Below are 17980 nucleotides of genomic sequence, written 5' to 3'. Positions count from 1 at the left end.
TGACCCACAACATGATAAGGTACTCGTATTAGCGACAAATGAATCAAAACGTTTGTATTCATATATTGACTACATTCATATTGAACATGCCGTTGTATTGTAATACCAGTTGACATGCCGTTGTATTGTAATACCAGTTGACATGCCGTTGTATTGTAATACCAGTTGACATGCCGTTGTATTGTAATACCAGTTGACATGCCGTTGTATTGTAATACCAGTTGACATGCCGTTGTATTGTAATACCAGTTGACATGCCGTTGTATTGTAATACCAGTTGACTTGAACAATTTGTTTATAGGTTATTCTTAACATTCGTAAATTGACCAGCTCTTTTGGAGTATAACATTCTTGTTGCATTATGCCGTGTAACAAGCACAAGGCATGTTATAGACAGGTTACTTTATATTGATACTTGGTTTATACGCGATAACAGATTGACGTTATTAACAATAGCGTAAACAGTCTTTTGCGGCTTTTCTGATTATAACATGTCTTTGAATTAAATTGTTAATGGCAGTTTGTCTTGCATCAATAACGAGAGGTCGTGTAGCAAGAGCTTCTTAGTCAGTTAACGCCAGGTGAGCACCACACTAGCCTAGCCTAGTGCTGCTTGCTTGTCCACCTGTCATTGTGGCGCCACCGCTGCTGCTGCTGCTGCCCTCCACCATGGGGTTTCTGCCTTGCTGGCTCTGTAACTATCTGAGCATAGATAGTGTGGGCTGTAGCGCACGTCAGTGTACTCTACATACCTCTCGGAACAGTAAATATTTTGAGAGTGAGTAGAGGTACCATTATTGCCTTATACACCAGCAACATTCGTGTAGGCTCGTAGCCTAGGCGTTACTGATTAACTTAATCGTCCCAAGACAGTTCATTAGTTCCTGTTGTGTATATATATAATATTTAACTTTTGCATGTTATCTCTGTTCAGTATAAGTCTGTTGTGCAAACATGAGAATACAATTAATTAATATTAAAAACGTAACGCTGATAACCATTTCAACATCAATTTGTAATCCCGTTTAAGGTTACTACCACCACCACTACGTTTTGGAGATCGTGTACATAATTTGTTACCATTCCTGCATAATAGAAGGGCATATTTTGGCCGATGTGTCATGTTTTATGGTGTATATATTGTCTGCTGTATAATAAATATATTTACAGTAAACTTTTTCATTCAAACTAATCAGGACGAAGATTGTGGTTTTTGTAGTTTATTTTGCTAAAAATTGAAATCTAATTTTCATCATAAAAAATTGTAGACATTATATATTCTGATAATATTTTCTCCTGTATAAACCATTTTGATGAAAATAGTATATTAACTATTATTGGTTATGACGTCCTACAAAGAGAGGGATTTAATTATCGCTAAACCAAAGATAACATTGACTAATATGTTGGTTTATAGCTGTGGGCTCGCTATATACGGGCATCCTCTTTATTGCTTTAGGGGAGTGGTTCGTGGTGAAGAGTTCGAGTGAATGAGGCGTCAAGGTGGTGTCATTAACAGAGCCATTGTTATTTGCTCCATTTTTAATGGAATAGTTTTTGTCGCTTTACTGGTTGGTAATAGATTAAGATGCATTTTTGCACATCACTGGAGAATGGTATTGTTAAGTAAGCTTTTTTTATGCAGCGGAATTGTTATTTCATGGTAAAAACGCGACCAAACTAAAAGTATGTTAATTACTGAAAGTGAACACGTATTTTTGTATTAACATGGGTATGTCTGCGTTTATACAGCCACCTAGTGGCTCGTCAGATGGTAGCCACGAACTCTGTGCCAGGCCTCTCTGATCCTCTGGGTAAACATAGTTGAATTTGCTAAGAGGTTAGCACCATATCTTGAGATGGTTCAGAGGATCAGTGACTCCGGTCCGCGGCCTGGTTTATGACGAAGGTCGCCTGCTTAATTAGCCTGGTTTACCAGGCTGTTTGAGGTTTACCACATTAGTCAATCAACATATTACTGAACATTACCAGGCTGTTTGAGGTTTACCATATTACAGTCAGTCAACATATTACTGAACATTACCAGGCTGTTTGAGGTTTACCATATTACAGTCAGTCAACATATTACTGAACATTACCAGGCTGTTTGAGATTTACCATATTACAATCAGTCAACATATTACTGAACATTCTGAGTGATAAACACGTACATTTCTTCCTTTACACATGCAGTATGTTATCAGACGTACACACACAGATACTTTTATGACTAAAATACATAGACATAATTTGCAATAAACAATCGGTCAATTCAGCGAAGTTAGAATCTTTGTGCAAAATTCTTGTATCTCTCCAGAATCCCCATCCAGATACAACCATGGTATGGCACGATTTAAATCAGGCTGCCAAAAAAAAATGAGGACATTAGAGTTGAAGACATCGCCTTTTTCATTTTCTTATTCATTGTCTTATTATCTCCATTCAGAGCAACTCTTTATCATTTTTTTCAGGTATTGATCTCCGTGTTATTTTTATCGCATTTTTGTATATTGATGATATCGGTCGTTTGTTGAAATTTTCCTTGTTCCTTTGTTGCCAGTATAGTACACTACTTGAATCTAGTAGCATTGTGATGGTAGTGTAGCACTGATTCTTAAATAGTTCCATTTGAAATGTATACTGATCTAAAATCCCCTCATTGTAGGACTTTTCACCTTCCTATACTGGCCTCGTTATTAGCCAGTGGTTAAATTATATATAATATATATAGAATATGTAGACGCAATAAGTTGTATTTAAGCTATAATGCAAGAGATGTAAAGGTAGATTATATATATGTATATTTTAACCTGTGTAATACAAGAATAAACATTTCAGTCAAGGTATTTGTTAATATGTGTCTACCTACTTTGCAGCATTAAGATCGATAGGAGAGTGATACTTATTGACACTTAAGATCGATAGGAGATTGATACTTATTGGTACTTTGTAAGAAAAGGTTTGGTTTATCATAAGACTTTTGCATTTTAGAGTTGCGGTCGCAGTTGAACGAGCAGCTGCGAGCGCTTGACGGGCGGGTGGACACCCAGACGGCGTTGGTGAATGAGCTTCAAGACTGGTTTAGGCGGCGGGCCGAGCTCCACCAAGACTATGCCACCAAGCTCGATAAGTTGGCCAAGTCTCTCCAAGCCAGGCATAAGGAACAGAGGGTCAAGTAAGTACGGTTCTCCTCGGGGGTCTGATATTGATGTGTAGGTAGGTGTTCATTCAAGTTCTGTACACTAATGCCAATTTTGTTACTACTTACAGGTGCTTAAGATTTTAATATGTTGTAGCGTGGATGACGTTTTGTTTTTTGATATGTAATTGTTATAAAAACTAAGCCTGGGCCAGGCCTAAGTTAGCCAGATTTGGGGAATACTCTAGATGTCACATTTATGAAGAATTCATTTAGATTGTCTATCTTCAGCATGTTTCCGGGATCACTGAAAGCAGTCACATTGTGTCCTAAGTATTTCACTCATTTCTCAGTTGTCATCAGTGAAAGTGTCATGTCCCTTGCATGAGGGATGGACGGACACTCGCACTCACTCTCTCACAATCTCACACTCTCATTCACTCACTCACTCTCATTCACTCACTCACTCTCATTCACTCACTCTCATTCACTCACTCACTCACTCTCACTCTCTCACACTCACTCTCACTCACTCACTCTCTCTCACTCTCTCACACTCTCACACTCACTCTCACTCTCACTCTCTCTCACTCTCTCTCACTCTCTCACACTCTCACTCTCACTCACTCTCTCTCACTCTCTCACACTCTCTCACACTCTCTCACACTCTCACTCACACTCACTCACTCTCTCTCACTCTCACTCTCTCTCACTCTCTCACACTCTCTCTCACTCTCTCTCTCTCTCTCTCTCTCTCTCTCTCTCTCTCACTCTCTCACACTCTCTCACACTCTCACTCTCTCACACTCTCTCACACTCTCACTCACTCTCTCACACTCTCACTCACTCTCTCACACTCACACTCACTCTCACTCTCTCTCTCTCTCTCACTCTCTCACACTCTCTCACACTCTCACTCACTCTCTCACACTCTCACTCACTCTCTCACACTCACACTCACTCTCACTCTCTCTCTCTCTCTCTCTCTCTCTCTCTCTCTCTCTCTCTCTCTCTCTCTCTCTCTCTCTCTCTCTCTCTCTCTCTCTCTCTCTCTCTCTCTCTCTCTCACACACTCTCTCACTCTCACACTCTCACTCTCTCACACTCACTCTCATTCACTCACTCACTCTCACTCTCTCACTCTCTCACTCACTCACTCTCACTCACTCTCACTCACTCTCTCACTCACTCTCTCTCACTCTCTCACACTCTCACACTCACTCTCACTCTCTCTCACTCTCACACTCTCTCACTCTCACACTCTCACTCTCACTCACTCACTCTCTCACACTCTCACTCACACTCACTCACTCTCTCTCACTCTCTCTCACACTCACTCTCTCTCACTCTCTCACACTCTCTCACACTCTCACTCTCTCACACTCTCTCACACTCTCACTCACTCTCTCACACTCTCACTCACTCTCTCTCACTCTCACTCACTCTCTCTCTCTCACTCTCTCACACTCTCTCACACTCTCTCACTCTCACACACTCACTCTCTCCCACTGTCTCACACTCACACTCTCACTCACTCACTGTCTCACTCTTACTGCCTCATCCTCACTCTCTCACACTCTCTCACTCACTCACTGTCTCGCTCTTACTGTCTCATCCTCACTCACCCTCACTCTCTCACTCTCACTCCCCTTTTTTTCTTCTGTTCTCTCTCCCCCCCCCCCCATCACTAAAGTGTTACTGTGCCTATTTTTTTGAGGCAATGACTAAGATTTTAATTATTTGACTATTCTTACTATTCTATTCTTACTGGTTTACAGTTTATTAGTTCACAACAAAAAAGTTTATGATTGAAATTTAATTTGTTAAATTATTCCTATTGAATATGAGAAGGGTTGTGCCCTTGGACAATAGACAGCTCTATGTCTATAAACGTCTATGCTCGTTTTAACTTTGATTAGGTTGGATTAGGTTGTGATCCGAATAACATGTTCAGTATTTATAATCAATATGTTATCAATTCGTTGTTGTTACCTGTCACAGAACCTTAAGATCAACTAAAACTAGTTTTTAAGCATTTTGTTACATGCTTTGTTACCTGCACAATGGCTGGAACTGTGACTGATAATGCAATCTTTGTTTTCAGACGTGAACAGCTGCATTTGTTTAGTGTGTACAGTTGTTGGAATTCTTTGGTAAACCAGACAAGGAAAGATGCACGGGACCAGGCTGCCATGGCTGATGTCTACCTCAACAATATCATTCCCAGATTTACCCAAGTCCAGGACGATGTACAGAGAATTTACAAAAGGGTAATTTTTTTATTTTACTATTTTGTGTCTCAAGTAAAAATAAGAATACTGAAGGAAGATTAAAACAACTGCATGCTGGATACACAGGTAAAAGCTGTCCTTCTGTAGATGAAAGATGGTCAAAATTGTCTTTGGACGCTCAAACCAGTGAACATAGAAAATGGTCAGTAGAGTGAATCTTATTGATCAAAATTGTTTTTGTTAGTACTGTACTGTACAATTATTAAAAACTATTATCTATGTGAAAAACAAGAGGGGGATTGTCCTTGAAAGACAGGTTCCTCAAAGGCTGCATTCTCTTTGCTAAAGGATTGGTCTTACTTATTCTGTTACCCAACAGAGAATTAATCATGCAAGTCCTCTTGGCTAGCAGAGTATTGATGATGCAAATCCTCTTGTCAACTTGGCCTAGCTAAAGCTATTCATATTAATTCAGTGATAGGCTACAGCACTTTCATAAAGTTTACTCAAACTTTTCAACACTCAAGATAAAGTGAGTAGTATAAAGAATGACCATACTGTATTAGCATGGAAGTTGAGGAACACTTGAGAAAGTACGTTACACCTGTCCCTAATGGATGCAAGTGAAACTTGCATACATCAGGGACTTGCAAACTTGAAATATATATATTGATCATTCTCTGTTAGATTATTCTCGAGTGATAATTTTATATTGAACATATCCTAGCAGCCATGGCATAGAACAAGATATAATTAATTTACATCCATTTCTCATTTTGTGCTTCTTTGATTTCTAAATTTTTTGGTATTACTGTACAGTATTGTCATTCATTAGTTGAATATATAACTTGTTTCCTGTACAGTATATAGTAATATCAACTTTGTATAGTATTTTTGCTGTCGGTAATTTGGCTTCCAAAACTTTTTCAGTGTCGAGAAATTGGGTACGAGAGTCATGAAGAGCTTTTGAAGGTATTGCATGAACTGCATACCACCATGCGCACGTACCACACATACCAAACAGAGTTTAAGAATGCAGAAACAAAGTTGCGTAACTTTGAGGCTCAGAGAAGTAAACTGGAGCAGGCTATACCCAAGGAGAAGCTGGAGAAGAGCAAGAAGTTTAGGGTCATTGAAAAGGAAATTCAGAAGGTAAGTTTTCAGTTTTTAATCATTATTTCTTCAATCTACAGTGCTTTAGTTTTGTTTCTGGCAAATTACTGTAGTAGATCTCATGTTTTGGCATTGACCACCATCAGGACACCAAAATCATGTTAGGCATTGTTATGACTTTTCCTACCCACTGAAGACAAGCACAGTATGATTAAAAACAAAAAACTCCATGATCTCATGGAGATCAGAGTTCCATAAAAGAAAACCGAGGCAATCCACCAACAATGACATAACAAACATTTAAAGATGGTCAAGCTTTCTCTGAAAAAGGTTTTACAACACTAAATCTCTTGAACAACTTTCTGAAAATAACTACACACTATACTGCTTAACTACCACAGCCATCACCAAATGGTGAATCTACTGATTAGAAAGTTGGGAGTTGCCCGAGACCATCTGGGATATACGTAGACACCAGAGATCTTTTAAAATGAGAAACCTAACCTTGCTATTCTTAAGGCAGTCTCACCTTTGCTACTACAGGAAAAGCCTGAAATTAAAAAAAAATAAGTTATGTGGAGTTGGTTCAGAACTTTGGTCCCTGAACTTTGAATAGATTTTTAAAATCATGCTTTGTATTGCCATTATATTAGACATGTTAAAAATGTATAAATGTAGCCCATGCTTGACCTGTTTGTTATTTTACAGCGGAGTAACAAATACATGGATGCTAAGCTGAAGGCTCTGAAGGCTCGAAATGAATATATTCTTTCTATGGATTCTGCTAATGCTGCCATTCATAAATACTTTGTGGAGGATCTCTCTGACATTGTTGATGTGAGTACTTGATGGACTATTTTGTAAACTTTAGAATTACTTTTGTGTTGGGCCATTATGACTTTGAGCTCTCATTGTCTTGTAATTATAATACTATATAAGTGACTGTTATCAAGTCACATGCCACGACTTGAGAAGGGGGATAAAAAAAAGGGTCCAATACAAACTAAAATGTTGTCAATTTGTTTTCATTTCGTATGTGAGAGTTGGTTATTTGTACAAGTAACATTTGATTTAGAAACTGCTCAGAGTTAAGCATTTTTTGTTAATTACTGATGGGGAAGCTATAGTGAGTTGATAACAATGGTTCAACTATGTTACGTTTTAGTATCCATGTACAGGTATAATGACACATTTTTTTTATGATCAAAACATTTGTACAGTACACATAATTATACGTTATTCATCAAAACAGAAACCACACATAAAACACAGTCGAACCACACTACCTGTATTGAAAGAAAAAGCAGTGTAAAAAAATATAGGAGTAATCATGTCAGAAGACCTTACTTTTAAAGATCACAACAAAGTTACTGTTACAACTGTAAGAAAAATTACAGGAATAATAACAAGAACATTCCAAACAAGAGATGCCACACATATGATGATACTTTTTAAGACACTAATGCTCTCTTGAGTGGAATATTGTTGCACACTAACAGCTCTATTCAAGGCTGAAGAAATTGCTGTCCTGGAGAGCATGCAAAGATCGTTTACCTAATGAATCCACTATAAAACATCTAAATTATTGGGACTGCCTGAAAATGTTAAATCTGTATTTTCTAGAGCGCAGGTGGAAGAGAGATGTAATAATTTACACATGAAAAATATTGGAAGGACTGATCCCAAATCTGCACACAGAATTAAGGCCACATGAGACCAGAAGGCATAGCAGGATGTGCAAAATAGCTCCACTGAAGAGCAAAGGTGCAGTAGGCACACTGAGAGAGAACTTGATCAACATAACGACTCAAGACTTCAGCACTCTTTCCCTACACACATTGAGTATAACTGGCTGACCTCCCACAGTGTTCAAAAGAGAAGTCAACAAGCACCTTCAAAGATATCTTATCAACCAGGCTGTGACTCCAATGTCAGGCAGTCTCATCAAACAGCCCAGTGGATCAATTAGACTAGCAACCAGGAGGCCTGGTCAGAGACCTAGCCATGGGGACAATGATTCCCAGAATCTTCAATAGTTAGTCATAGTAAAGTACAAGTGGTTTGTCTGTTTAAATACATGGGATGTGTTATTGACCAGAGGAGCTTATGTAATCAGAGTGAGAGTAAGGAGAGTCAAGGAAGGAAAGTGGCTGGTTCATTGGAAGTCTGGTTTGAAAGAACTGATACATAAAAAATTTGGGAGTAATCATGTTGCTAAGCCTTACTTTTATAGAACTCAATAAAGTAGGTGTTACAACTGCAAGAAAAATGATAGGCTGGATAACGAAAACCTTTCAAATAAAGATGCCAAACCAATGATGGTACTTTTCAAGACACTAGTGCTCTCCAGGGTGGAATGTTATTGTATATTAACAGCACCATCCAAAGCTGGAGAAGTTGTTGACCTGGAGAAAGTGCAGTCATCTTTTACTGCTCAAGTCCATTCAGTAAGCCATCTAAATTATTGGGAACATTTATAGTTAATCAATCCATATTGTCTAGAGTGCAGGCAAAAGGGGTACATACCATATACTGTATCTGTGTTTGCAGTACAGTATCTTTTATCTGCATATATGATGCAATACAGTACCATATGAACACAGTAATGAATTGGTAAGCGATACTTTTATTTGCAGTTTTAACGTTCTGTAAGTATTATGTTTCATTAAACTATTGCCTCTTTTTCTCTTGGCTGATGATGCCTCCTCACACCATGAAAATTGGAAATGAGGTAATGATAAAATGTATGCATTTATGTATGTATTTCAATATTTTTCAGTGTATGGACTTTGGGTTTCACAGCAGTATAGCCAGAGCCCTTCTTACCCATGTCTCTGGGGAGGAGTGTCTACGAAGGAGCTTGCAGAGTGGTATTGATGAGCTCAATAAGTCTATAAACAACCTTGATTCCCGCTTGGACAAACAAAGGTTCCTAGAATTCAACAATGCAGCCTTCATGCTTCCTAAGAAATTTGAATTCCAAGGACACAAAGGGGACGAGGTGAGGAAGTGAAAAGTTGGGCTAGGTAGAAGAATATGTTTTGAGATTGAAATACAAAAAAGGATACCACATGACTTTACTATAGAAGTCATACCACTGGTACTAGGATGGCCTTAGAGAGTAGAACTCTTGAAACTTTACTGGTAAAAGATACCAGTAAGTTGTTATACCTCTAGTTACAAATAATCCCGGTTAGTTTCGCAAGTGCACTCTTAGTCACTTGTAACTTATTTTCCATTTATCTGTACCTCTTCAGTCATTTCAATGCTTCTTCCTATAATATGTATATATTTGTATCCTTTTATCTTATAGATAAAATATATTTTAAAAGTCTTGATTCATATGGTCCCACTAATATAATTAGTTTTGTATATTCTGTTCATAGGTCTGTATTTTATCGCTATTTTTTCTTATTCGCTCTATGGACTAGTATGTGGCAGGCACTGTTACCCCGCAGTGTCAGACTCATGAGGATTCCAATACAACACAGGTGAACCAGGTTGTGGTCAATAGACAAGTACAAGAGGAGATGGAAAAGCGCTATGCTCACCTTGTCTCCAGACTCACAAGCCTCAAAACAGAATCTGAAGAAACTTGGAAGACCATAGAGACAGCTGAAAAGACGTTGATGGAGATGATCAACCAGCGGGACTATGATTGTGCTCACTATTTCATTGATGAGCCTCGGCCTGACAACAAGCAACCAGAGTCGATGCTCATCAAAATGAAAGCTGACAGACAAGAAACAGAAGATTTTTATCTCAGTGTAAGTACTTATGTTGTACATATTTGTGTCTAGTATGCATAAGATAAATATTAACCCTTTGCTTAGTGAATTTCAAAACCTATTTACATACAGTACATCATAACTGAGCTTGATGAATGTACTGGTATTGAGAAATATGTACTGTATTTAATACGACTGTAGAAAATGTTATTATACTATGTATATAAACTCAACAGATAATTGTAACAATCAATTACATTAATAAACAAAATATATTTGTTTCAGTGACTTTGCTACATGACTTCAACTTGGTAATTCCCAAAGTTTGCCAGAATTATTAATAATTGCTTTATTCCTAAGTAATTTGTAATATTTTCCACATTAATTCTAACTATTAATCAAGGACTTTGAGTTTGATTCATACTGAGTAAGCAACGTTTGTTTCAAATTTGCTTTACCCCTCACTGCATTCGACTGGTGGGGCACATAGTGCCTAAAGGCAGTTTCAGGTATAGGGAATGATTCAAAACTCCTGTGGGTACGTGGGGCTTACATCCTGTGCCTCAGGACTTCAGTAAACAGAGGCCATCTTGAACAAAATTATGTGCATCCTCTCCCTGGCTGAGAGAGCCTCAGTACTGCCACAGCGACCAAGGCTGGCATATGCAGCAGGAGCTCACAGCACCACTGTGCAGCTGGGGGCCACAGCACTAGTTAATAATTATGAATAAATAAGTAACTGCAGTTATTTTGCGATGATAGTGTCATAGATGATCCTGACTGTGATTAGGACTATGTACAACATTAAGATATCAGTGAACACATTGCTAGTTATAAGGCTCACAGTGCAAAGCACACAATCGCAGCACTTGGACGTTGTTTCGTGCATCTATGCATCGTTGAAACGACCTCAGGCCCTTTTCAGTATAACCTTGTGGAAATGGATTCATATTTAGGATTTGACGACTACTTGGTACTAAGCCCATTTGATTTTCAAAGCATTCTTAATCATGCACACCTTGATGTAGTACTTTTAAATAGCTGCACAGTTTAGCAGTTAATCATAAATTGATTTTCTTTTTTTCTCCATATATTTGGTGAATATAGTAAATGAGATTTTATTTCCCTGTTGTTACTTTGCAGAAATTTCGTGAATACACTCTTGGAAGCAACCTGATCACTCGATTACAGGCTCGGTATGAACTTATGCGAAAGGCTCTTGGTGATGAAACACAAACCACCTCTTCTCCCACACCAACAAGGTTAGAAGTGTTTGTAAGGCTTGTTAATAAAATAACATTTTACTTGTCCAGTTGTGTGATAGTGAATACTGAATTCATCATCTGGTACACCCAAATTTTATATATGGTTTAAAATTTTGTTATTTTCATTGTTATGTGGACAATATAAGAATACAACTGTATAATGAAAATCATTTGGGAAAATAACATGCATGTACTAATTCAGAAATCTAGTGAACAAACCTCGGCGTCGTCGCATTGGGCGGAACCCTCTGATGGGTCAACCCAAATTATTTGGTGGATCACTAGAGGAGTACCTGGAAGCCACTGGACAGGATATACCACTCATAATGAAGTCCTGCATTAGGGTCATCAATCTATATGGTTGGTAGTAGTATTTTTGTATTTTTCAAGGTCTCAAAACAAGGCATGGCCTTTTAATAGGTTTCTCTCCACAATTTCTGAATAACCAATCTTTATTAATTTTGTTGCCCTTAGAGTAACACTGGTTTAGTACTGTCTCCTCATTACCATACAGCTGTTTGTGAATGCGAGACTGCTTATTAACATACCATTAATCAGTTACATTTTCCTTGCTAAACTTTGACATTAATTATGTTGTTTCACTTTGTTAATCAATGACATTAACAATGTTGTATCATTTTCTTAGCATATGTCGTGCATCAAACTGGCTGTAGTGAAAGTGAAAGATACTTTTCCATTTGTGGTTTCTGGAAAGGATGTTTGTAAATGAATATTCATTAGTCATCATTAATGCACAATGCAAGAATTTGTAATATGATGCAGCTGTAAATTTAAAAAGCAAATTAGGCTATAAAAAAGTTATTTAGAAAACTACTTTTCTCTCCAGGACTGCACCATCAAGGTATATTCAGAGTATCTGGCTCCCAGGTGGAAATAAACAACTTCCGTGAATCCTTTGAAAGGATGGAGGACCCTCTGGCAGATGTGACAGATGCTTCAGACATCAACAGCGTAGCAGGAGTTCTCAAGCTGTATCTGAGAGAACTCCGAGAGCCTCTCTTTCCCACCGTCTTCTTCGATCAGTTCATGGAAATTGCTCGTGAGTGTTGTTGTATGTAGTCGTGTTTGTCCCGGAGAAACACATTTATGGATAGGTCTCAATTCTACATTGTTATTATTTCAGCCCAGCCTCCTAAGATGACAGTACTTACAGTAACTGGTACAAAAATATCAAGTACTTACAGAGGTACAAAAATATCAATATATAGTGATGGATCAGTACTTACAGTAACTGGTACAAAAATATCAAGTACTCACAGAGGTACAAAAATATCAATATATAGTGATGGATCACCCAAAAAGTTGAAGTTTGTATTACTGAATTTTGCCAAATGGGGAATTTTTTTAATGGCAACATAAATATAGAACCCAATATAACCAAACCTCTCCTAATAGTCCTATATGTAATACATGCTATCTTAGGCCTAATATACCACATATGTGTGCTGTACTAGGCCAAGGAATATTTGAAGTACAATAAGTGAATTATTTTAGTTTAGGGTGTAATTAGTTTTGTGAATATGATGGGACCGCGGCCCGGTCCTCGACCAGGCCTCCAGGATAGGTTGAATTTTTCTTTAAATTATGTAATCCTTGGTATTATAATACTGTGTAGGTTAAACTTTTATTATACAAAATCAATCAAACTCATCTTAAATTATTTTGAATTTCAAATTCAAGACCTTCATCTGATACTAATGCACTTTTCTACCATGAGGCTGTGTTTACTTTGTAATATATTTTCTAATTATTTTGTGCTAGCTAAATTAATTAATTTGATAATCAGATATCTGTTTTTTCATGTCCTTAAAGCACTGGAGAAGAAGCATGACTTTGTTGTGAAGATGAGGGATGTAGTGACAAGTCTTCCCCGACCGGTGTTTGTCGTCATGAGGTACCTCTTTGCATTCCTTAACCAGTAAGTATTGCAAAATACACATTGCTACTTAACAAGCTAATGAAGTTTGCAATTTTTATAAGGGTAAATATACACGTGAATATTTGGGCTTGTTTTCCTTGAATTTCGTTCAGGTGATAGAACTGGTAAGTAGGGAATGCATGGGTAGGATTAGGATATAAGAAGTCTTAAGCAGGAATTGGGATACAAGGTGGAGGTGGGGAGGTTCAGGGTAGTGGGCCAACCACTTTGGATTTTGTGGAGTGATTGTGGTACTTTACTGTAAAATAAGTTGATGTGTGATGAGAGTTTTTCTTGTGCGATGTATGATGACATGCACTGTGCTTGCATATATATATATATTTTTTTTTTTAAGTAAATTCATTACACAGGATGTTCCAGATCAAAAACTATACTGTTTGTTGTTATCATTTTTCTCCAGGTGTTCTACCCATTTAGTTTTAATTATTTTTTCCAACATTTTGACTACTACACTTGTAAATGATACAAGTCTATAGTTAAGGGGGTCTTCCCTGGTGCCACTTTTGTAGTTTGGAACTACGGTATATTAGCCTTTTTCCATGTTTTTGCCAGGATTCTTGTACACAGGGATGCCTGGAAAATCCATTGAAATGGAATGCTAAGCTCAGGTGCTCATTCTTTCAGAACCCAAAGGAAAACTCTGGGCCAACTTCTTTGTTCCTACTTAGCTCCTTGAGCATTTTTTCCACTTCGTCTCTAGACACCTCTTTGTGCTCTGTTGTTTTCTGGAACTCTTATTGTGCCTTGTTCTCTGAAAATTTAATTTTGCACAAACACACCTTAGAATTGTTCATTTAATGTTTCACACATTTCTTTTTCATTTTCCGTGAATCTGTTTCTCATTTTTAGCCTCTAAATATTATCCTTTACCTGCAATTTGCTGTCAATGAATTTATAGAATAGGCCTGGTTCTGTTTTACATTTGTCCACTATCCTTTTCTCGACGCTTCTTTCTGCCTTTCTTCTCATTTCCATGTAGATTTGTGCTTCTTTGTATCCCTTGTATGTTTGAGGGTTTGGCCTTTTTCTATATCTATTCCATTTTTGTTTCTCTTGATCTCTGGATCTCTCACAATTTCTGTTGAACCAACACTGTTTCCTAGTTCTGCATCTTCTGTTATATTCTGAATTTTTAATTGGTAAATTTTTCAGCCTGTCTGAGTTCAGTGATGAAAACATGATGGATCCCTACAACCTTGCCATCTGCTTTGGTCCAACTCTGGTGCCGATACCTGAAGACAAAGATCAGGTAACCTTTTTATTATTTGTACAGAAACATTAAATGTGTCACTGCCTTAAGTGTTGAGAATATTTCTTGAGGTAAACTGCCATTGTCCTTGATAAATTTACTTTTAATATTTGTGTACCATGCTTATCTTTAAATTACCAATATTATTATGCATAGTAATGAGCTAGTGGTTAAAGGAACTTGTGGGTATATATGAATGGATGAATTAATATACTGTATTCCTAACAATATTACATTACAAATTTATCTTGCTATTATTGTAGCTAATGACCAAGTTAATCTTAGTAGACATGAGGTAATGTACTCAACTGTAAGTGTGCATTCTCCCCACAGAGTACTTTAAAGTTCAAAGTCATTTTACTATCAATAAATGATCTGCTCCTCGTGATTAGTTGCAGTATATTTTAATACATTCATCATTACAGTATTTTGAATCTGTATCCAAATTCGGTTTGCAAATTTTGCTAAATTTATCTGATATATATATATATATATATATATATATATATATATATATATATATATATATATATATATATAATATATAATATATATATATATATATATATATATATATATATATATATATATATATATATATATATATATATATATATAATAAAATATAATAAAATATTGCATATCATGTTAACTTATATACATAAAAAATTGGCAGAAGTTGAATTCTAACTAGTTCCATGAGTACTTGGAAAATTACTAAGCATATAAGTGAGAAATAAGAAGTTTTGTTCCCATATCCAGCAATAAAACTCATTACAGGTTCAGTATCAGAATTTGGTAAACGAGTTGATCAAGAATATAATCATCTTCAGTGAAGACATCTTCCCCAGTGATGGTGGTCATACCTATGAGAAATACATTTCACGAGACTCTATAGACCTGGAAGCTGAAGTGGGAGATGCACCGTCAGAGGCTCATGATGATGTTGACTCTGAACCAGGCCAGTCGGAGGATGGTAAGTTCGCACTGTCTCATTAGGTCTCAGATTTTTGTGATATTGGAGCCGAAGCAAGCATGGTCATCACAGAAAATGTCTCATTTTTAGAGCAGTACTGTTCTTGTTTGTGTACGCATCTAGTTGTACTCACCTAGTTGTGCTTGTGGGGGTTGAGCTTTGGCTCTTTGGTCCTGCTTCTTGACTGTCAATCAACTGGTGTACAGATTCCTGAGCCTATTGGGCTCTATTATCTCTAGATCTGAAACTGTGTATGGAGTCTACCTCCACCACATCACTGTGTAATGCATTCCATTTGTTAACTACCCTGACACTGAATTTTTTTTCTAATATCAACTTTCTAGTGTGTGTATAATTGTTAAATGTAAACTAATATTCCCATATGTGTTTATACAAATGCTTTGCCTTTACACATGTGTTTCTTATAGCTGATGCGTGTGAACTCTTGAGCCTCGTTCTTACAATATACTGTACTGTCTATGCCACTCCTGTGGCACCACATCATTCCATGATATCATTCCTTGTTCTATTGAGCTCCTTACTACTGTATATACCTTACACCATTAAATATAAACAATTTGAGTAGTATATAGTGGTAAGGAGATAAATAGAATAATAACGTTAGTGACAAATTTCAATTTATTTTGTCCCTGAGTAGTAAGTAGTAGTTTGTAATTGCTTATTCCTCCAAAAGTATGGAAAATGGATATTATTCCCCTCAATCTTTGCTTTGACCTTTGCAACATTTTGCAATTGAGCATACAGGATTTACCATCTTCCTTAAAAGTGAATCAGTAAATTTACATAAACATGACGTTTCAGGTGTTTCTAGACATTTCAGGCTCTCTCCTTGTAATTGGAAACATTTACATAAAAAAAAATCCCTTGTATTTTAATGTGTGTAGAGGAATTAGAATTTGTAATCATGTTTTTTGTTAGTACAGTACAGAACTGTAGTTGATACTGACTCATCATTGTTGGCATATCTTTGATTTTCTTTATTATCCTCATTTAGTTATGCATTTTTTGTTGTTGTCATGCTTGCTAATAAATCACCATATATGTTATAATTTGATTATTGTTTTCAGTTTTGTTTGACAACGGTGTACATTTTTTTTTTTTTTTTTTAATTTTTGTAACATGTCCTTGTGTTCCTTGTTCCATTTGTATTGCTTTAATAATTGGAATATATTATAATAATATCTCTTATGCTAAGTTTAACATTTCTTATCTTGCTCGTAGATGGTAAAACCTTGTCATCTCGGTAATTTGCAATATACTTCATGAAAACGAATTACTGAAATTATAAATGTGTGGCATCACAGGAGTCCATTAATTTGTCTGGTTTTAAAAATTAGTATTGTCATGATGTGTAGCAATACGTGTGAGTGTAATACACGGGTTTTGAGTGGTGGCACGTATGAGGAATTAACAGTTAGCTTCATTACAAAGGCAACATTTAGGTGCATCCCTTGTAGGTGTTGAGGGTAGGTACATATATTGCCCGAGAGGCTGTGTCTACTTGAGTCACCTCTTGTCCTGTTGGAATGGGCTGAAACATTGGTATGTCTTGACATTATTTTATATTATAGCGTTTAAAAGTTAAGGTCAAATTTTTTGCATGAATATAAACGGCCTCTATTTTCAAGTGAGTTTTGGAACTATTTCTTGCAAAAAAAAAGTTTAGACCTCAATTTAAAGACTTAACTTATTAGTTGGTTCTCACTTTAAAATCCCACATTTTAAATTCTATTCTTGCATTCAAGACTGCTTTTAACACGAACTTTTTAATGTTCAATAAATTCCCCTTAAAAATTACCATCAACAGCTTTACCTTTACAAAGCTGGATTGTATTTCTTTGAAGACTTGGTAAGGAGAAAAGTTGTTCTTGTATAAAGCAGCTAGGGTTTGTATAGAAAGTGAAGTGCTGCAAGTACAGTGGAGCCTTGATTAACGAATTTAATCCGTTCTGGCATCGAGCTCGTCTTGCGAAACTAATTTCCCTATTTAAAATAATGGAAATAAAATTAATCCGTTCAACCCCCCAAAAAACATCAATATGACATTTTATAATGTAACTATAATACATGTAATTATTATAAATGTTGTGTTTTACAATTTTCATTTAAACTTGAAAAGTACAATGAAATTTGTCCGAGAATTTGTGAGAACCGCGCCACGTGGTTTGCTCGTTAATCGAGACAAATTGTCCACGAGTGACTCGCTCGTTACCTGAAATGCTCGTAGATGGAGACGCTCCCCACTCGAGGTTCCACTGTATTGTCTGTAATGTCTGTCTTAGCCTCGCTCTTGAATGG

The 17980-nt window shown here is 36.7% G+C and overlaps 1 protein-coding gene across 15 annotated transcripts in view; it reads left to right on the top strand.

Annotated features, from left to right (window-relative positions):
- The window catches only part of LOC123775347 (SLIT-ROBO Rho GTPase-activating protein 1), a 301727-nt gene that overhangs the window by 249762 nt on the left and 33985 nt on the right, over positions 1 to 17980 (top strand). For 8 of the 15 annotated variants that reach the window (XM_069311777.1, XM_069311774.1, XM_069311781.1 and 5 more), the window contains 12 exons: positions 2992 to 3175; positions 5244 to 5409; positions 6301 to 6522; positions 7192 to 7320; positions 9263 to 9484; positions 9915 to 10250; positions 11355 to 11473; positions 11679 to 11836; positions 12324 to 12536; positions 13310 to 13415; positions 14589 to 14685; positions 15466 to 15661. In XM_069311777.1, coding sequence (XP_069167878.1) covers positions 2992 to 3175; positions 5244 to 5409; positions 6301 to 6522; positions 7192 to 7320; positions 9263 to 9484; positions 9915 to 10250; positions 11355 to 11473; positions 11679 to 11836; positions 12324 to 12536; positions 13310 to 13415; positions 14589 to 14685; positions 15466 to 15661 — 2148 coding nt within the window. Of the gene's footprint in view, positions 1 to 638; positions 779 to 2991; positions 3176 to 5243; positions 5410 to 6300; positions 6523 to 7191; positions 7321 to 9262; positions 9485 to 9914; positions 10251 to 11354; positions 11474 to 11678; positions 11837 to 12323; positions 12537 to 13309; positions 13416 to 14588; positions 14686 to 15465; positions 15662 to 17980 lie in introns of those variants that run through there. The other 7 variants (XM_069311775.1, XM_069311779.1, XM_069311784.1 and 4 more) reach the window with 2 other exon arrangements.

This window comes from Procambarus clarkii, chromosome 70 (assembly GCF_040958095.1).
Source record: "Procambarus clarkii isolate CNS0578487 chromosome 70, FALCON_Pclarkii_2.0, whole genome shotgun sequence".
Taxonomy (NCBI): domain Eukaryota; kingdom Metazoa; phylum Arthropoda; class Malacostraca; order Decapoda; family Cambaridae; genus Procambarus; species Procambarus clarkii.
The sequence above is the reverse complement of the archived record's forward strand: the minus strand, read 5'-3'. Positions and strand labels throughout refer to the sequence as shown.